Source organism: Fistularia commersonii, chromosome 10, assembly GCF_037954325.1.
Source record: "Fistularia commersonii isolate RoL2024-O1a breed Wild chromosome 10, RoL_Fcom_v1.0, whole genome shotgun sequence".
NCBI lineage: Eukaryota > Metazoa > Chordata > Actinopteri > Syngnathiformes > Fistulariidae > Fistularia > Fistularia commersonii.
In genome coordinates, this window is record NC_141293.1 from 3038146 (window position 1) to 3058624 (window position 20479).

Here is a 20479-nt window from a genome sequence, read left to right on the forward strand (position 1 = left end):
CATGAAGAGGTGCTTTTGCTGTGCACTTCCTGCCACTTGAATGCCATTCCTATTCTCGCTGGTTTTAATTGTAGGAACACGTTGATTAGCATGTACAGTTGCAGGCGTTGCAACCTTCACCAATCAAATAACACACATACACACACACACACACACACACACACTCCTGGCACCGCTGCTGCCATCTTGTGTACAAATAAAATCACTCCCAAGGACGCAGCAGATATGCCTGGGAAGATACAAAACACTTAACAAGTAGGTATAAACACAGCAATAACCTTCTAATTGTTCAAATAATTAATTGAATTTTTATAGGCACGCCAACTCAGTTGCATTGCCTTTTATGTTATTTTTTTGCTGGCGTTTTCAATTGATATCTACAAATCAGCATAGCTGATACGATCAGCTACTTATTGAAATTAAATTTTGTAATATATATAGATAGATAGATAGATATAGTTTTAACTATGTGAACTTGTGGAGGAGGAGGGGTGTAGAACCACTGCTCTGCTTGCATAATAACTTGCAAATATTCAATATATAATAAGGATTTGAGTAAATGTGCTTAGCATATTCGCATTTAAAATATGATCTATCTATAATCTATATATTTGTGGTCACTTTTTTCACTGCTTGACAAATAGTAGAGGGCTCTTTTTTTAACCCTCCCTTACAGTTCACCTCTGAGGTTATTTGTTTTTAGCAGGCTTTTCGCATCTTGTCGTCGAGGTGACAAAAATGTTTTTAGCTTGAAAAGCAAATATCTAACTCTGATTGTCATTGCATCGTTATATCTGTGTAATAAGTTTTCTTTTAAAATCCACATAAAGCAAAATGTGAAGAAGTTCAAGTGTTACATATGTGATGTATTCACTCTTCGCCACTGGCGCTCCAAAGCCTTGTAGAAACAGCAGCGGAGCGAAATCACACGAGTCCACCTCTGGTTAATTAGTGTTGTATTTTATTTTCATATACAAAAAAAAAAAAAAAAATGATGGATGTTTCTCCTCTACTTTTATATTTTCTAAGCGTCTCGACTCACGGATAAGTTCCCATTCATGCCACTTTTAGTGAAAACAGTTCAAACGCACACGTCTCTCTCTCTCTCACACACACACACACATGGTTCACATAAACAGGGAAGGTCATACATTTTCAGTCAACCATGAGAAATGAAGGATATACTGAGGGTAAATCCGACGGGTGGGTTCGCGTTCACATGATTCACACGTGGAGGAAAACAAGAGTCTTACATTTTGTCAGGTAAATATAGACACCATCTTTTTTTTCCAGGGTGGGGGGGGTCTGACTCTAAAAGGAGGTACGGCGTGAGGTAACTGGATTTGTTTTTGTTTCTGTTCACAAGAGCAGGGTGTTAAAAGACGTCGTCGTCGTGGCCCGGAGGTAACCTAAGCAACCACGGCACCGACGCCCACGACCCCCCTCCCCTCCGAACCCCGCCATTTCTGGCACAGTATGTGAAAGCACCCGGGTCTCACACACAGACACACACATACACACACACTCAACTCGACCCATAGCATCTTACCATCAGGAGGCCTTATTGGGACATGAGTATTGATCGGGGTGGGGGGTCACAGGTTTGAATTAGAGGACGTGAGCCATGGCCTTCGAATGACTATTGCTGTATAATAAATATTGCTGGGCCCCCAGACGAAGGGGGTGGTGGTGGTGGACGCTTCGATGGATCCCGCCCCGCTCACTGGAAACATCTACACTGATTCGATTAAAAAACAATTCTAATCATAAAAGTCGGGAGAGGGAGAAAGAGTACTGCACTTTGGGGCAAAATTCACAGAGAAAACTGCCACTGCGGTGGTTCGGCCCTCGAGGTAATACTGCTAGCGGCTGTTGTTGCCGCCGGCAACCACCTCCAGCCCAGATGAACATTCTAGAAAATATACATATGTGGAGAATGGCAGGGCGGCTGTGGACTCTTTAAAATAAGTGGGGCGCCCCGTAGGAAATCCCTTCCCGTTTTTAGAGGATGGGGAGTCGAACCCCTCCCCACCCGGGCAGCTGTGTGTGTGTGTGAGTGTGTGTGTGTGTGTACAGGTCTATTTACAACAGCGGGCCTCTGGTTCGGGGCTTCGCTTGAAAAACTATTCAAATAAAAAGAGACCCCTGAAAAATAAAATAAAAAAGAAAATAAAAAAAAAACCACACACGCGCGCACACACACACACACGCGCACACACACACACATACGCACACCCTCACACTCCGAGCACTGGAACACAATAAAATACATAAACACAACTCCATATACATGTAGAAAAAGCCTGAGGTAATTTTTTTTCAGAATATCTGAGGTCAGTCTTGGAGGAGTGAGCGGCTGAGGAGGCGGCGGCGGCGGCGGGTCGGCTCACCCGTCCCAGGGAGAGGGGAAAAACAAAATAAAAAAAAAAAAAAACAAACAAAACATAACAACATAACTGATGGAGATCACGGGTCGTGAAGCGCGCGCACGAATAAAAACGATCAACGCGTGAGAATCCTTGAGTATCCTGGAAATAGTCACAGCAGCATAACGGACATTCAATGTATGGTGTTCATGTTGTGATACACTATGGCATTGCATTGGAGACAAAGGCAACCATTGAGCTCTCCTGGCATGAAGAACGGGGGGCTGGAGGACACCCGCGGAAATGAGGAGACAGACGTGTTTGCTTGCTCAAGTATGGCGGGTTTTTTTTTTGCAAGGTTCTCACTATGGGAAAAAAAAAAAAAAAAAAAAGGGGGGGGGGGGAAACAAAAAAAAAAAAAAAAACACAAAAAATAAAATATAAATGAATGTGTAACATTGCGACTCCCGGACGGCGTCCAGTCGCCCCGGGCACCGGCGGAAGGAGTCGCTCTTGAAATGGGGAACAAAATAAGCCGGATAGCTCCACTCACCGGGGGGAACAAGAACGACGACAACAGCGACAATAATAATAATAACAATAATAATAATTATAATCCGAAGAAGCCTAGTGGATACCTGAGAGGTAGTTCCCCGGGGGACGCGCCCCCGCGCCCCCCAATCTCCGACAAGTCCATAATGGCGGCTCGGTACCCACGAAAGACCAGCCCCCCCCCACCCCGTTCCCACCCCGTGAAACAGCTGTGCTCCAAACTTCTGTTTGTTGTGTTTGTTTGTTTTTTTTTTGTCTCCTCTCCATTCTGAGGCATTCACAGGTTTAAAGATAAAGGGAGCACCCACGATTTGAAAAAAAAAAAAAGAAAAAAAAAAAGAAAAAGAGAATTTAAAAAAACTGAGAAGCTTCGACCCCTGAGGAAGATGAACATGTTTTTTTTTTTTGTTGTTGTTTTGTGTGTGCGTGTGTGTGTCTAACAGTCTCCAGAAGCAGGTTCCTCCCAGGTGTGCGGCACCATATCCCAAAAAAAAAAAAAAAAAAAAAGAAAAAAAAAAAAAGGTTTTCGTTTTGGCCGCAGACGATGATGACCAGACAGGAAATCCAAAACAAAATCATGAGGTAATAAAAAGTAGACCAACGGGAAGGGAGGGTGTGAGGTAATGTGGCGCCGGGGGCCGGTCGGGCGGCGGCCCGTCGGGCCCCCGGCGCTTTAGCTTATACTACTTTCAGAACTACAGCAGACGGATGCGTTAGTAAGACCTGCCTCCGTGTCCAGAACATTCACAAACAAAAAGAAATAAAAAAAGCCAACACCGGCACCGGGAGAAAATAGCAGCTGCGTTTTCAGAATTGCTCGTCGTTTCCACGGAGATCCGCTGAGTTTGGAAATCAAACTTAAAAAAAAAAAAAAAAAAAAAGTATAAGGTAAAAATGTAAAGAGGAGTCAGGGAAGGCGGGGGCTCAGGTGCTGGACTCTTTGGGAGGTAGGTCCTCGTTGGTGAGCGACGCCACGATGGAGACGGGACTGTCTGAGGTAGTGCCGCCGACGGTCCTGCCGATCTGGCCGATGCGCTCCTCCACGCAGCCGGCCGACAGGCGGGCCTCGGCGTCGTGGTCCCAGCATTCCTCGATGGTCTCGCACATCTGGCTCAAACCCTGCGGGGTGCAACGGGGGGGGGGGGGGCCTTAGCGGACACCGGCGTCTTCGAATCGGGGGGCAGGAGGGGGCGGCTTACTCACAGGATGCTTGAGCCAGCAGTCCTTGACGGCGGGACGCATCTTCTTGTGCACGACCACGTCCTGCAGGTCCTCCAGGGACGGGTGCTGGCCGATCTCGTCCTCGAACGGCAGCATGTACTCGCCCGCCGTGCCTGCGGAGGGCAACGGCGCAAACACAACTCACACCTGAGGCCCCTACGGCAGAGGTTTGCCCGTGGCCTTCGACCCGGCCGACTCACCGTCCACGTCCGAGCAGCGGGACACCAGCTCCCACAGCACCAGGCCCATGGCGTACATGTCGATCCTCAGGAAGGAGTCCCGCTGGAAGTTGATGGCGCCCTCCAGCACCTCGGGCGCCATGTAGCGCCGCGTGCCCACCTGGCAGGGAGAGCGGGTTTAAGCCGGACCGACAGGTTCGCACAGCGATTCTACTGTATCTAGCCCGGCTTCAAACAAGTCAACTGTCCATCAGCACCTCGCAAAGCTGCTTTCATAAAAGGTGGGATGGTTTTTATAACATATGTGACAACAAAATCGCGTCCGGTCTAAACCACCAAATCACTCAAGAAGAAAACTGATGGCGACGCTTCCACTTCCCAGGGTGTTTTCCCCGATATTCTGCTGGACGGGATCTCTTCCCCTACCTGGCCGTGGGTGTCCCCCGGAGGTTTCCCCGGCTCGAACCGAACAGCAAGGCCGAAGTCACCGATGATGGCGGTCAGGTCGTCTCGCAGCATCACGTTCTTACTCTTGAAATCCCTGGGGATAGCGAGTTACAAAAAGGAGAGAGCGACTTTAACTGAGGGGGCGGGATGACGGCGGCGGCGGCGCCGATGTCTTCCGAGGGTCCTCACCTGTGTGCGATGGTGGGTTTGGGACCCTCTCCCTTGTAGCTTGGAATGTCCTCGTGGAGGTAGGCCAAGCCGCGGGACATGGTTTCTGCTATGAGGCATAGCTCACCCCAGGTCACAGTGTTACCCTTCAGGTGGTCCGTCAGTGATCCCTGCAAAAAACACACACACACACAAGTTTCAGAAAACCTCCAGAACCAAGTGCAGCGTGGTGAAATCCCACCTTCTGGGACCAAAGCAACAGCTGCTAATGCTAATCTCTAACAGTGCTAACAATGGCTACGCTATTGTTTGCTTTAGAGTTATTTGTGTGTGTGTGTGTGTGTGTGTGTGTGTGTGTGTGTGTGTGTGTGTGTGTGTGTGGTGGGTGGGTGGGTGTGTGTGTGTGTGTGTGTGTGTGTGTGTGTGTGCGTGCGCGCGCGCGTGCGCAAAGATCTAGTGAAAAGAAGAAACCACTTAAAATCCCTTGTTGGTTAAACGGCTGATGAATCGCTTATAATTCATAGTTTAATTTGTCTACAGCTGTTATGAAGCCCTAACTTTAGTTTGAACAGGTTTTGGGGACCTTTAAAAAAAAAAAAAAAAAAAAAAAACACTTTAACCCTTTATTTAACTCCCTCTGAAATGTGACAACTGTGAAGTAAAAAAAAAAAAAAAAAAAAGTACATTTCCCAAGAGATATAAGCGGCAAATAAATAATGTATTTACATAAAGCAAAGATGGTACGAAGCGGGTCGCACACACAAACAGACACACACGTACGATATGTAATCACATCTCATCGGGTCAACAACACACTTGTCCTTTCGTGTGTGTGTGTGTGTGTGTGTGTGTGTGTGTGTGTGTGTGTGTGTGTGTGTGTGTGTGCATATATTTATCGTAGTGCCTTATACAACAGTGTATACAGTGCACATTATTCCTTCCATCTCCTTTGCCTTTGTGAATCCAGACATTCAGCTGGACTGCTTCTCTCATTTCAAATCCCATAAAGCTCAACAAACGCTTGTTTAATCCTCTCACATCGTGTCCTCTTTCACTCCAGCCATGAATCTCCTCGGTTTCCTCCTGGCAGCTCCAACCCCAGCATCCTTCTACCCCGATCTTCATCATCCCTCCTTGGTCCACGTCCAAACCATCCCAGCGTGACTTTATCTCCGGAACGTCGTTTAACAAGTGCATTCCTTCTGACGGTCTCCGTCCTCCTCACCGCCGGCCGTCTTCTCCTCGGTGTCTCTAAACCAGACAACATGGCTGCTCTCGCCTCCATCTCTTCCTCCACCCTGTCTCCTCGTTCTCCGATGCTCTGAACCGTCGGCCCTGTTCATCCTCCGCCCGTTTTCATCTCCGCTCCCTGCAGCCTCTCTGTTCTGCTAGGGTTCCTCCCGTTCACACACACATAATCTGTCTCGCTGCGGCCGACCTTCATCCCTCCCGTCTCCACGTCACACCTCCATCTTTCTAGATGTTCCTCCAGCTGCTCTCACTGCCCATCACAGTGTCCTCTGCAAACAACGCTAGTCCACGGAGATCCCCGTCGATCCTGATCGGTCACCGCAGCAAAGTGATCCCTGATGCGCTCCCACCCCCACACCTAAGTCAGCGCCGCATACCTGTCCTCCTCCTGCTCTAACACACACTTCTAGAAAATCCAGAAAAAGACTGCGAGGCGTGGGAGGCCGAGGGCTCACCCGCTCGTGGAACTCGGTGATGAGCCACAGTTCCGTCTCCAGGTTGGCGCCGTGCTTCTCCGCGGCCACGTAGCGCAGGATGTTTTCGTGGCGCATGCCGGGGGTCAGGAAGATGTCTCGCTCGTTTTGCCACGACTGCTTATCCTGCTCGTGGAGGAGGACCGCCGTGATTCACATGCACTTTACTCCGGCTTTATTTTATTTTTTTCATTTTTTTTTTTTTTTAAATAGCTGCGAGGGGAAAGCCCCGAGGGACAAACCTGGACTGGGAAGATCTTCACGGCGACATACTCGCTCATCAGCTGGGCTTTCCAAACGCAGCCGAAGCGACCCCTAGCTTTGATTTCCAGCAGCTGCAGGGGTTTCAGACCAATCAGGGGGGACGGGGGAGCCGGTCCGGGATCCTGGAAACACAGAGAGTGACAGGGCGCACTTGGCATTTTGCTCATGAATATAAACACAGGCTTGGCTGATGGCGCGGGTATCGACGTGCACTATTTTGGGTCATCTGGATAAGGGAGGACCCTCCAGCTCGGACAGGTGCGCAGGTCCGGCGGTTTCTCTTCAAAATTAGATTTATTATTGTCGTTTCAGTAGCCAAGAACGAGCTCATGGCTATCGGATGTCATGAGTTGCAGCCCTAAGGGAGAACATCCACTGCGCTTAGCTAACCAGCAGGAGCAGACTTTGTAGTTCGACCACAGAAGCCGCGGAGGGATGGCAACTCCCTTCTCGTTCAGCTAATAGAGAGAACACGGCTTCACGTTCTTTGAGGGGGGAAAAAAAAAAAAACAGCCAGTCTAAGCTGCGAGACATGACGAGCACCGCGCGCAACCGCCGGGGGTTAAAGCCCGCCTCACCTCGCTCAGGTCCACGTGACCGTACGGCGGTTTGCGGTGGCGGTACATCCACAGGGCCAGGACCAGCGCCAGGGAAAGCACGCAGAGGGGCAGCAGGGAGTACACCAGCACGTTCAGCAGGGACGGCACTCTGGGCGGAGGTCGGATTTTCACTGCGGGGGGAGAGAACGGGGCCGTTACTACGCGGCGGCGGGGTATTATCGCAATCCCTTCTCGTGCGGTCGGCAGCGGCTCGGGGCGAGATAAGCAAAAACATGACGCCGTTGAGGATCTGCCTCCTTCTGCTGAGCTGGGTTGCGCGGCCGCCGGAGATAGCCGGGGTTTGCCAAAACCCAAACCGCTGGAAGCACGCACAGCTGCAAAGCTGCTGGATTTGAGAGCGTTTCTCATGTGTTAATGCAAACGCACACACACATACACACACTGCGACTGCACTTTTACAGGCTAATTCTGCATCAACACACTCCAAGGAGAAGCTGAAGAGCCAGGCTCTAAAATAAGGTCATAACTCAATCACAATTTTCTTTTAATCATCCTCAAAAACGCGGCTTAGCTTCATTCCCACCAGCGCGGGAGGGCTATTTTTACCCCGCGCCGTTCGCCGCTCACCTCGGTTGCCGCTGCCAATCATGTCGGGGAGGTGGGTGAATCGCTCGTTGCAGTAGTTGCCCTCACAGCAGCAGAAGAACACCTGGGGGTTTTCCTCCATGGAGACGCACTCTTGCCTGAAAGAGAATCACACGCACGTTATAGCCAGGGGGAGGTGTGTGTGTGTGTGTGTGTGTGTGTGTGTGTGTGTGTGTGTGTGTGTGTGTAAAAATAAAAAAAAAAAAAGAACGATGCCTGAACGAATCATCCACGCCAAGAGGTTTTTAATAACAGCAAGCACATTTCTAACTGGATTCTCTGCTGTTCTATATGTCCAAAGTAATATTTGTCCTATTTATTATCTGGACTCCGATTCGAACCTGCGTGCTCCATGAGATTGGCGACGAGCAGTGTCCGGACCCGCCGGAAATCTCCTATATTTAAGGAGCACTGTCTTATTAACCTTAATATTTACTGGCCTGCGGGACACCCTGGGGGTGAGAGGACATTAAAACACGGACTCGGAGCAGTCATATATGAAGGAAGAGGAAGATTGCAATATTTGAAAGTCCCGTTCAAGAGGTATAAATCACGACGCCTGCCCGGGGACCGAGGCCCACGTGTCTGAAACGTGACATTGTGAGTCCCCGGTTCTACAGTTCCATTTCTACTTCCATGCCTGTGAAAAGCATTTCAACAGAACCGCAGACGGCGGCGGCCTTGGCTCTCCGGACACATATTGGCTTTCTTTGGGGTGCCGCAAGACGTTTGAGGTGCTGAATGACACCTTGGGACACGTAGCAGCAGCCACTAGCCTCCCCATCTGTACTGAGCGCTTTGGCTTTTGGATAGAATTAGGTTGATATCAGAAAAATAGGCAAACACGATATCTTTGACTGGGAGAGGTGTTTGTTATACTACTTCTTAGCGAGCAGCTCGCTCGCTGCTGAGCAAACCGCTGTTTCTGCGTAGCGAACGTGGCCTTGAAACGGAGGCGTGTAAATGTGTTGGAACACAGTTGAACACAATGGACGACGGCCGGAAGGATCCGCGTCCGAGCGCAGACGAGAAAGACCCGATAAGGCCGGTCAACAACCAAGACGGTGGAATCAACTGATGCTGACGCCTAGTTGTTTCCAAATGGTGCTGTTAACCGACCCAAACGGCAACCGGTAGTGCTGACACTTGGACCTGAGGCGGGACACGGACCCGTCTTCCAGACGCTTCTGGTGGGCCTGGATTCTAAAGAAAGGTGACCCACGGATCTTGTCTGAGTGTTCACGCTGGTACCCCATCTGCAAATTCAACATCACGGCGACGGATCCGTCTGGCGTGCACTTTGTTCACACCTGGCTCCACCTACATATTATATTTTATATTCCTCACCCGCACAGGGTGTTCGATTACGAACTGATACTGGAATAAAAAGGAAGGACCAGGCAAACAGGCACAATCAATAAGGTGGTTTTTAAAAAAGTATGATTCTGCAGCTGGGCCCTGAACGCAACGCTAGGGGGGGCTTCCTGACCCCCCCCCCCTTCAGAGTTAGAGAGAACCGAGGTAACGGCCCGGATCAACCTCTCTGGTAGGATAACGGGGCCCGATTCCCCGGGATTCTCCACCAGAGCTTTCCCTCCGGATATGCTAGGTCCGCTTCTTCGCCGGGCGATTTATAGAACGGTGAATAATTCATGCTTGCTGTACGCTCAAGACGTGAACCGCAGGACTTTAGGTGGCCACGGAGCGCTGGAAACACTAGTGCTAAAGAGCATTTTATCTGCTCGTGGTCATTATGGGGGATGACAATCCACATCCCGAGGGGGCCCTCGTGTTGCTCGGAAGTCAATTACATTTCCGCGAGGGTTTTATTTGGAACAGACGAAGCACAATACGGAGTTAATTAAGAACAGCACGTGCTGACCCAGCAGAGCGCACTTTATTCTGGTTATTTTTCTTTTTAATTCTTGGATTGAAATGCATGATTTGATATCTTCCAAAAAATATCCTCAACTTGGAAATAAAAACTCCTAGTTAGGTGGTTAAAAAAGTGACCTTAAAAAAAACGCATATTCAATTATGAAGCAGTGAGGGGGGATTGAAGTTGTGAATTAAAAGGGCGATGCCGCCGAGGTCAAGCCTCAGCTCATTTATTTATACGCGATGAAAAGGGACTTCGAGAGCTGCAATAAGAGGCCTTTCCGAACCAATTAAAAGGACTCGCAGGCGACAAAGTGTGTGTGTGGGTGTCAATACAAGACGAGACATCTCCATGCGATAAGTGAGGAAGAGGGGGTTTGTGTTCCTGACGACAGCAACCCTTTCAACTTCCCTCTTGATTCGTGATTTCAGCAACTTATTGATCACTCTGGGCCCGGGGGCGCAAAACGTGAAGAGGGGCGGTGGCCCGGCGCACCTGTCGTAGCAGTTGAAGTCGTCCAGCCAGCAGCCTTTCTTCACCAGCTTGATGGTCCCTGAGGAGTTGAGCCAGGAGGCATAACAGTGCAGCCGCTTGTCCTTCTCCGCCTCGCAGCGCTCGAAGCCGCTCTGGTTGGTCCTCTCCGTGCGCCAGTTATCGTTGTAGTACACGCACTCCCGGGTCTCCACCTCGCCCAGGCTGTACCCTGCAAACGGGGAAAGGCGAGTTGGACACCAGTTATACCCTGACACGTGTTGCTGCGAGAGGGAGCATCTCCATATCATCGTGCCGGCAGGAAGGACTTTCTCTAAGATAAACGCAAGAAAAAAAAAAAAAAGTCGAACGGCCACTGAAGAATCCAGTCAAATTCATGGGGGGGGGGGGGGGGGGGGGGTAGGCGCAAAGCGGGAAAACGATTGGTGGCGGGGAGACGGACAATACGGCATCTATTGTGCAGAGATGTAGCGGCACGCTCCTGTAGATAAGGAGTGCAGTGTGACTGTGACACACCTGGAGAGGCAGATAAGACCGTCTCTCTTAATGGCTTCCACTGTCACTTAGCAGAAAAGTGCTTCCTGGAGCAGCCGCCGGCCTCCAAAGGGGGGGATGGGGGGGGGGGGCACATTTCACATAGCGGCGTGCAGAAAGGCATGGCAAGCGCGGCGAAGGAGATGAGGTGTCAACCCGCTTCCACGGCGGGACAATTCTCGCCTGATCTTTGTTCACATGGAGGAGGAGGAGGAGGAGGATGAGGAGCTGAGCCTGTCTCTTTAAATCCCTGCCTATAAGAGCCTGCTGCCCATCCCCCCATACACACACACACACACAACACCAGTGTTACCCCCACTGACACATCGCACACACACACACACACACACACACACACACACACACACACACACACACACACACTTAGATGTAGTTTAGCAGCAAACAATGGGCTTCATTATGGCGGACAGGGATGAAGGCGATGACCAAACATAGCACTCATTAATAAAGATGGCAGGAAGGATGGGAGTTAAGGAGGATGTGTGTGTGTGTGTGTGTGTGTGTGTGTGTGTGTGTGTGTGTGTGTGTGTGTGTATGTGTGTGTGTGCGTGTGTGTGTGAGGGGAGGTCCATTGAGCCGAGATGGCATTTGGCGATAGCTGCTTGGTCACATGACCCGGGGGGGACTTTTACTACGAGATCATCCCCCGACTCCCCATCCTCCCGCTGTCACTTACCCAAGCTTACACCACAACACCATGCATTTGTGGAGGGGGCAGATTACTATACACCCGGCGCTAATCTATAAACCATAAAGGCATTAGCCCAGCACGGCACGGAGCTGTGGCCCAGTGACATTTTCAATGTAATTCTAAAGGGGGAAAAAAGGGGGGGGGCAAAAGTGGCTGTTTTTTTGTAGAAGAGGGTGAATGTAAGGGTACTTTTCTCAACCCTCCCACATGCAATTTCAAGGGAAAGGGGGGAAAGAGATGTGTGTGTGTGTGTGGTGTAAGAGTGGGGGGGGGGGGGTAGAAAATATGCAAACAAAAGAATGCCGAATTTCACGTGGTTTAGAGTCCCATCATGGAGGAACCACGACAACAACAAGAAGAGAGGGGGGAACATTGGAGGGGGTGTTTTTTGCAAAAAAAAAAAAAGAGGCTCTGGGTCAGAAGGCAAACAAGAGACGTGAGCCTCTAAGGTTTCAGGATGTTGATGCAGCTGCTGCCTTCTATTCCTGCCACTATCGGCTGGAGGGCTACAAGACGACGCAACAGTTTTAAAAATAATTTCTTTTGCAGCGTGGGGAGTAAACTCACCTTCTCTTTTTGTTTAGTTTTAAAAGATGCTTTTAATGTGAAAGACCGGCGAGAAGAGGAAAAGTAGTACCAGCTAGTGAAGGGTCCGGAGTGGGGAGGGGGGTCTATTTGGGAAAATAAAAAGGGGGGGGGAGACGCGTTCACTGACGGCTCGGAGATAAAAAGTTCAAATCGTGAAAAAAAAGGGGAAAGGGGCGGTTTTGGGATGTGAAAAGGAAAGGGAACCCGTCGTGTTTCCCCCCCACCACCACCACCACGTCTCCCTTCCCACTTCCACTCCTTCTCCACGGATCCTGGAAAGAACTGTTGCGGCCGGGGACTCACCTGCGCACAAAGTTCCCAGGAGCAGCGAACAGGTCAACCATGACGAAGACATGTTCCGTTTCCGAATGCGGGACACAGATTCCCTCCGCGGGCATGAAGACTCCCGGTCAGCGCTTCCGAAACATCAGTCCAGGATCGAGTTCGACCACCGCGGGGCCTCCGGTTCCCCACCACTACCCTACCCCGAAACCCACCGCCCTCCCCCGGGTAGCCTCGCCGCCGAACACCGACCACCACCTCCACCGCGACGACCGTTAAAAGCTCGTGCCAGCCGGCCGCGGAAGGATCTCGACCGTTCAAACGAACGGCATTTCGCGTCGGAAGTTACGGCGAAAAAAATTTAAAAATATATCAATATAACACCCCCCCGCCCCCCCGAGAAGTCTTCCTCTCCCTTTTTCTTTCTTCTTCCCGTTCTTTCTCCCTTTACGGTGATTTACCGGAGTCGTAGCAACGCCGCGTCGGGAGGTCGGTCGGGGTTTACATGCATGTTACTGATCTGTGTCCAAAATGGCTCCTAAATGGGGAGGGGAGGGGGGAGCAGAGAGGGAGGGGGAGGGGGAGGAGGGGGCAAGCTGGGAGACCCGGATGTGTAAACAAAGAGGGGAATTCAGGCAGCCTGCAGTGACCTGGACCACACTCCCAGCGCGCACACGCACACGCATACGGTTTATTTTTACCCGTTATGGTTATTTTTAATCGTATACCCCCCCCTTCATGCTGGGTGGATGAGGAGGGGGTTGGGGGGTGAATGTGTGTTGTTGTGGTTGCAGGTTGAATGTGTGTATATATATATCTATATATATATGTGTGTGTGTGTGTAATTGAACATGCATGTTCACATGCACGTCAGGGGTTTGACAGTGGGCACCTTAAGCCCAGGAGGTAAACAAAGCATACGATGCAAAACACAAAGGGAATGGATGAGGTAATTGGATCAATAAATGTGTGAATAGAGGGGTGATCGGGTGTAGTTGGTAGTGTGACGAGTCTCCGGAATGTATGCTTTCATTATGATCTAAAACACACACACACACACACACACACACGTCTGCGTCCTTTCGCTGTACTTACTGTTCATTCCGCTGATGAGTGTGAGTCCCTCACTGCAGGATAGGCCAGGTAAAATATTGTGTGTGTATTGATTTGTTCGCGTCCTGCTCTTATATACCCTGTCACTTGAATGGAAAATACTAAATGAATGCGTGTATTATTATTATTATTACATGTGCAGCATGAAATTCCCAATAGACCCAAAAGTAATGCATCCTTCTTCCCCTTGCTCTCTCTCTCTCTCTCTCTATCAGAATGATCTTTTATGCATAACTGGCTTGTGCTAAAAATAACTGTCCTATTTTTGAAGTAATGGGATACAATAAACGCTGTTTAAAATGTATTCGTTCTAATTAGCCGTTTCTGCAACGCGTGTTCAAAGAGGGCCGCCGCCCGGCCTCGACGTGGATCCATGCGAGACAGAAAAAGGAAAAAGGAAATACAACAGAAACAATTACCCCCTGGAGCGAAGAGACGTGCTGAAAGACAGATTTGTTTCGTTGTTCGGGACGTTTGCGAAAACAACCTGCGATGCGTGGGAGGAACGGGCCCTCTCGGGGGCGATCCCTCATTACGAACCCCCCCAAAGACTCGCTAAGTAATATTTAAGCACTTCACGTCCAAGTGCTTCCCACCCCTGATTTATTGACCACCTCACTTTTAATAATGTCCCCAATTAAGAGGAATCATTTTTAATTTCTGCAATCCATTATTAAAAAAAAAAAAAAAAGCAAGGCTCTGATTAGAGAAAATATCTTCTCCTGAGCCCAAGGACTCAGGAGAAGGACCTCATCACCACTGTTATTTCTCTTCTGGATATTAAAGCTGTTATTGTTTCATTTCCTCTGTTAGCATTTAACTGGTAGCGCTACCGGTGTTATTAGCAAGGGATCATCAGTGCCGGTCACCTCCTGTCCCTCGTCCCCCCTCTATCTCCATCATGCTCTCCACAGAAAGTGTCATCAACCAGCTGCGGTTGGGAATCGCCACTTCCTACATATATAAACAAAATATATAAACAAAATGTGATGGTTAAAATTTCCACGCAGGAGGTTCATTAGAGACCCTCAATGAGATGCTCAACACACGGCTGTGTGACAATGTAGCGTGTGAATAACAGCGTGAATGTTTGCATGTCTATTTGCCTTTTGAGTGAGAGAGTGAATGACAGTTTGTCTCATTTTGATATATGGATGACAGAGTAAATGGTTGTATGCATATATGACATATGAATGAGAGGGTGAATGGTGCTATGTCTATATATGACATGTAAAGGACAGTTGTATATTTCACCAAGATGTATGAATGAGTGAGTGAATGGTTTTATGTCTCTGTGAGACACCCCTTAATTTCAGGGTTGTTGTATAACTGGTCATCGGGCGAAGCTGTCGGTGCCTCGGCAGACCGAAGCGACGCCACATAAATTTCAACAACGCCCTGTGACACGGCTCCTCTGTCAGCGCACGTTCGACAGGACCGATGCCGTCATCGGGGGGGGGGATATCAGCGAGGTCATTTTCGAGATGCCATTAAGGCCCTTCCCGTCATCCCCGGCGTCCAGACTAATGGCACGCTGGCTCGGTGTCACCAGCGCGCAGCAGCAAATGGCCCGGGAACGAGGTTAGGCAAAGGTAATCGCCCTTAAACTAGTGCCGCCGAGCGTAACCCGAGACAAAGCATTTCCTCCTCATTAAGCCATCTCATATTGACCCCGTAACTCGATAGAGGCCCGCCGGTGAAACCTTGGAAAGATAGACGCCCTGTTGTCATGGCGGTCGGAGGAGAAAGCGGCGACCGTCCGCTCATTAGGGGTTTGCCCGGCCGCCACCGGAAATTAGAGCGCCGTCCGGGGAGGGGGCGGCGATGTGGCGCGTCACATAAAATTGTGCAGCCATGAGCTGATGGCAGCAGAGACGGTGGAAACCCACCCTCTTATTTGTCATATTATTCTTTATCTCTCTCTCTCTCTCTCCAGTCCGACAGACCCGGAGGTGAAAGCCATGATTTCCCGGTAAAATAGATAAATGACACTAGGTGGGAGCAGAGCTCCCCGGGGCAGCGAACGCACCGCTTTCAACTGCCAGAACTCACTTTTACCTTGATTTATACACTCTCTCTTCTCTCTCTTTCTATATATATATAGAGAGAGAGTGAGATTTGAAAGGGAAGCCAAGTACTTCTATTGTCAACTGATAATCGCTTGTCTGAGAAGAGTGAAACCTGCACCATATATTTTATAATTATTCATTGTCTACATCGATTACCCTGCACTCAGGGCGGCGGGGTTGGTGGAGCCTAACCCAGTTGTGATTGGCCAAAAGGCGGGGTTCCCCCCGGATCCATCACAGGGCCACTGATGAAGAAATACAACTATTCACCCTCTCATTCCCATGTCTTATCAAGACATACAACTATCGCTCCCCATGTATTATAGAGACATGCAATCGTTCGCGTTCTCATTTAGTCGTACGGGCAATTCAGGGTCTCCAAAACAACAACACCTGGGGGGTTTTCAGTGCAAGGAGAAAAGACCGGAAGGCAAACAGAAGAAACGGACATTTTCTTCAGCTTTTATTATTTTACAGCCCCACAGAATCAGCATCAGATGACTGGACAGAGTGGCGGCGTAGCTATCCCGGCTGGACGATCTCCTCCCTTCGCTCACGTTGCCGTTGACGTGGTTCAGAAGTAGTTCGCCACCCTGCGGACTGACTGTATGTTGGGGTTCTCAGACTGCCACTCCATGTGGGTGGAATAGTTTCCTCGCTCCACGATGTACATGCGCCCGCGGTAGTTTGGCTCCTCATACAGCACCCAACTGTATACATACAGATATATTTATGGATACAATGTAGTTTACAACTGCAAGAGGAGATACATGGCTGTCAAAGGTTAATAAGTATGTCTGGGCATCTGTCTTATTTAGCATGGACAGGCATGGAAATCACACATTTCATTTTAGAGTAGGATAGGGTAGACCAGGGGAGGGTAGGGTATGGTAGAGTAAGGTAAGGTAAGGTAAGGTAAGGTAAGGTAAGGTAAGGTAAGGTAAGGTAAGGTAAGGTAAGGTAAGGTAAGGTAAGGTATGGTAAGGTAAGGTAAGGTAAGGTAAGGTAAGGTAAGGTAAGGTAAGGTAAGGTATGGTAAGGTAGAGCAAGATAAGGAAAGGGATGGTAAGGTGAGGTCATTAAAGGTAAGGTAAGGTAGGGTAGAATGAGGTAAGGTAAGATAGGAAGTTAGAGTAAGATAGGGGAGGGAAGGGGAGGGTAAGATATGGTAGAGCAAGGTAAAGTAAGGTAAGGTGAGGTAAGGTAGGGTAGGGCAGGGTAGGGTTAGGAAAGGTAAGGTTTGGTAAGGTAAAGTAAGATAAGGAAAGAGATGGTAACGTAAGTAAGGTAAGGCAAAGTAATTAAAGGTAAAGTAAGATAGGATAGAGTGAGGTCAAGTATGGGAGAGCAGGTAAACGTAAGGTAGGGTAGGGCAGATAGGTTAAGCTATGGTAAGGTAAGGTAAGGTAAGGTAAGGTAAGGTATAGGAAGTTAGAGTAGGATAGGGTAGGGGAGGGGAGGGTAATGTATGGTAGAGTAAGGTAAGGTAAGTGAGAGTAGGGTAAGGTAAGTGAGAGTAGAGTAAGGTAAGGTAGGGTCGGGTAGGTAGGTTAGGCTATGGTATGGTAGGGTAAGGTAAGGACAGATAAGGTAAGAGATGGTAAGTTAAAGTTAGATAAGGTAAGAGGGTTGGGGAGGGCAAGATATGGTAGAGTAAGGTAGGGTAGGGTAGAGAAAGATAAGGAAAGGTAGGGTAGAGTTAAGTAAGTTATATAATATTATATCATAATTAATAGTTATTTTTCCTACTTCTCGTGTGACGTCATCAGTGATGTATCTACTGACACTCATGCACTGCCACACTGATATAAAGCGTGCTATTTCCAATATTAGCTCTGTGATGCTAACATGCAAATTGGATTAGCCTCCTCCTAGCGCATCCAAGTGTCGAGGCGCAAGGCACTTGAACCTCTACCTGACGGCTAATACAACGTTAGCAAAGAACAATTGAGACCGGCCACTCCTCAAACCCCCGCCCTACGCTTGGAATCAGTTTTGAAGTACGAAACGTGCAAAAGGCTCGGGTTTCGACGCGACAAATCCACCAATCAAATCAATAATAAATCGGTCAATCCTCCGGGGGCGGAGCCGATACTAATTGGTCGTTGTCATGTTTGGCTCACTTGCAGTTTCCGCAAGTCGCCTCGTAAATCACTCTAATCTTATTTAATCCCAAACGACATTACGATCGACCCCCCCCCGAGGCAACCCGACAACAACCCCCGCCCAAATGATACCCATGCATATTCCCGCGCTTCTACTTTTGACGGCTAATGTTTTATATGCTCTTGGACGTCCCTCCCAGACATTGTTGATTTATGCAGATTTAAACGCTATTCGACACGCCAAACCTTTTTATTACACGAGGCGCCTTTGCCCCGGAGCGCCGCTGAACAATCCCGCGCCTGTCAACGATCGGGCTCTGAGTTAGCCGATCGATCGGGAGCTAGCACGGGAGGGCGAGCAAAACCCCGTGCGAAAGAGATAACGCTTGGGTGAAGGAGTGCGTGAAGAAAGCAGTTGTGCAAACACAATGCAATGATCGGGAAACGACTTATAGCCGTCCAATGGTGGGCAACAACGTCCAAGAAGAAAAAGACAGGAAATCTCAAATTAACATTTTAGCTCATGTGTTGTCAACTGCTTTGTGGACATTTGAAGCTAAAATAGCATCATGATGGGACGTGTGTGCACTCTTAAATATCAACCCCCTCAAATTTGGTCCATCCGCCCATGATTCTCAGAGAGGAGCCCGGCTGGTAAGGAAAAAATATCCAACCTGGCAACGTAGCTAGCTCACATCCGAGCTATAGTATGCAAAATATGCTAAAACTATCTGCAAGCGGCTGTTAGCGATGTATATATTTTTCTATACATGTGCAGTCTACTTACGCCCCGTCGCCGTAGACCCTCAGGGAGTTGACGCAGTTCTTGGTGAGGCCCTTGGCCTGCAGGAAGGGGCAGTCCTCGCTCAGCTCCACGCACTGGCCGCTGAAGTTGTCGCCGTCGAACAGCTCCATCCTGTAGTGCTCGCCGTGCTGGGGATGGGAACGGACGCCCGCTGAGTCGCCGCGGCAACGACCCCTACGCCCCCACTCATACTCACTCACTCACTCACCCCACTCATCAAAAAAAAAAAAAAACACTCATCCTCTCATTCACAGGACATAGACATACAACTATTCACTCATTCATTCACGCATAACAGAGACACGCAACCTTTCATTCATTTATTGTCATATAGAGACATAAAAACATTCACCCTCCTATTCTTATGACATGGACACACAACGACTCACTCATTAATTCACACATAGAGACATGCAACAAATCATCCTTTCATTACATGTCATATAAACAAAAAACATCCACCCTGTCATTCAAATGTAACATGGAGATACAAAACCATTCACCCTTTCATTCACATGGTAAATAGATATACAATCATTCACTCGTTCACACGATATCCATGTTTCTTCTGACTCGCTGCTTGAGGAGGCTCCGCCCACAGGGTGGCGCCGGACTCAATATTTCATCATTGTTTTCTTTTCTTGAATTATTCAAAGGGTCTCATCCGAAACTCGTCTCATCCCATTTGGTCAAATTAAAATTTTAAGGCATGCACACACACGCACGCACACACACACACACACATGCACACACACAGGCGCACACATTATTTTAAGGTATTCATTTAAAAAAAAAAAAAATTCCCGCATATGTATTTTATAGAAGTGATCCCCAAATTAGCTGATTCATGACCGTTTCAGGCTATACAAATAATGGCAATAGTTGTTAGGGCAATACTGGCTGTCATTGGACGAGAGGCGGGGCTTAGCCTGTCAATCAATCATACACGTCCTTGTGCGGTTTGCATTGGCCCAGGCGGCGCCCCCTAGTGGCCGTAATCAGAACTGCACGCCACGTACGGCTTGTTAGCCAAACGCGTTAGCCTAACAGCATGGCTCGGTTTGTTTTGTTTTCTAAAACCCCCTTCAAATATTTGATCCCGCACACTCACACACTCCTACCATCCTGATTGGCCTGCAGGAGCCCATGTGATCGTTGTGTGCATTCCAGCGCTGGAATTCCGGGTACTCGCCGTGCTCCAGGATGTACTGCTGCCCCTTGAAGTCCGGGTGGTCGAAGCAGACGAAGGCGCCGCTCTCCACGCGCACCGAGTTGACGCGGTTGATGAAGCCGCGGTCCTGGAAGTTGTCGCAGTCGCTGCAGATCTCCAGCTTCCTCCCCGTGAAGCACTTCCCCTCGTAGAACACGATCTGTTCTCGGTAGAAAGCGGGAGAAACAATCGGAGTAGCATTTGTGTTTTTGTTTTTTTTTTTTGTCGGAAAGATTAAAATGGTTCGGGGGAGAGTTGTTTGTGGGACTTGTGGTGGGTGGGGGGGGGCGGAGTCGGCGGGGGGGGGGGGGGGGGGGGTCACCGCCGCAACGCAACGCAACGAAACGCAACACACTCACCTTTCCTGAGTACTGAGACATTTTCCTCCGTTAGCAGAACCAAACAGGCCACCCTGCAAGAGGGGAAACATTTGGACGGCCAGATATATATGGTCAACGGCGAGTGCGGCGGTGCGGCGAGGCGGGGGCAACAAAAGCCCAACAATGGGGGGTTTAGAGGTTTCGCCACATGGACACTTTCCCTTACATGTGCCAGTGCTGATAT

At 49.2% G+C, this 20479-nt stretch overlaps 2 protein-coding genes across 2 annotated transcripts; both read right to left on the reverse strand.

Annotated features, from left to right (window-relative positions):
* Positions 1–941: 941 nt before the first annotated feature.
* LOC147230105 (activin receptor type-2B-like) lies at positions 942–13125 on the reverse strand. The gene is made up of 11 exons (XM_086153261.1): positions 12635–13125; positions 10501–10708; positions 8109–8224; positions 7500–7651; positions 6900–7043; positions 6640–6783; positions 4955–5103; positions 4745–4859; positions 4340–4478; positions 4122–4252; positions 942–4037 (listed from the first exon to the last, which is right to left on the reverse strand). The coding sequence occupies exons 1-11, from the start codon at positions 12684–12686 to the stop codon at positions 3843–3845; spliced, it is 1545 nt and encodes a 514-aa protein (XP_086009387.1). The 5' UTR covers positions 12687–13125; the 3' UTR covers positions 942–3842.
* Positions 13126–16241: 3116 nt separating this feature from the next.
* Positions 16242–20431, reverse strand: LOC147230106 (gamma-crystallin N-A-like). The gene is made up of 4 exons (XM_086154332.1): positions 20275–20431; positions 19827–20075; positions 18688–18833; positions 16242–16505 (listed from the first exon to the last, which is right to left on the reverse strand). The coding sequence occupies exons 1-4, from the start codon at positions 20293–20295 to the stop codon at positions 16370–16372; spliced, it is 552 nt and encodes a 183-aa protein (XP_086010458.1). The 5' UTR covers positions 20296–20431; the 3' UTR covers positions 16242–16369.
* Between the last annotated feature and the right edge of the window lie 48 nt (positions 20432–20479).

What these genes read in the sequence shown, in the direction of transcription:
- LOC147230106 (XM_086154332.1), bottom strand. Translation starts at nt 20,295, where the DNA reads ATGTCTCAGTACTCAGGAAAG. An exon ending in TGTCTCAGTACTCAGGAAAG is followed by an intron (nt 20,076 to 20,274) that starts GTGAGTGTGTTG and finishes TACCGAGAACAG; the next exon opens with ATCGTGTTCTACGAGGGGAA. An exon ending in CCTGCAGGCCAATCAGGATG is followed by an intron (nt 18,834 to 19,826) that starts GTAGGAGTGTGT and finishes TCCCATCCCCAG; the next exon opens with CACGGCGAGCACTACAGGAT.
- LOC147230105 (XM_086153261.1), bottom strand. Translation starts at nt 12,686, where the DNA reads ATGTCTTCGTCATGGTTGACCTGTTCGCTGCTCCTGGGAACTTTGTGC. An exon ending in CCTGGGAACTTTGTGCGCAG is followed by an intron (nt 10,709 to 12,634) that starts GTGAGTCCCCGG and finishes CCCCGTTTGCAG; the next exon opens with GGTACAGCCTGGGCGAGGTG. An exon ending in GTCACGTGGACCTGAGCGAG is followed by an intron (nt 7,044 to 7,499) that starts GTGAGGCGGGCT and finishes CTGTGTTTCCAG; the next exon opens with GATCCCGGACCGGCTCCCCC.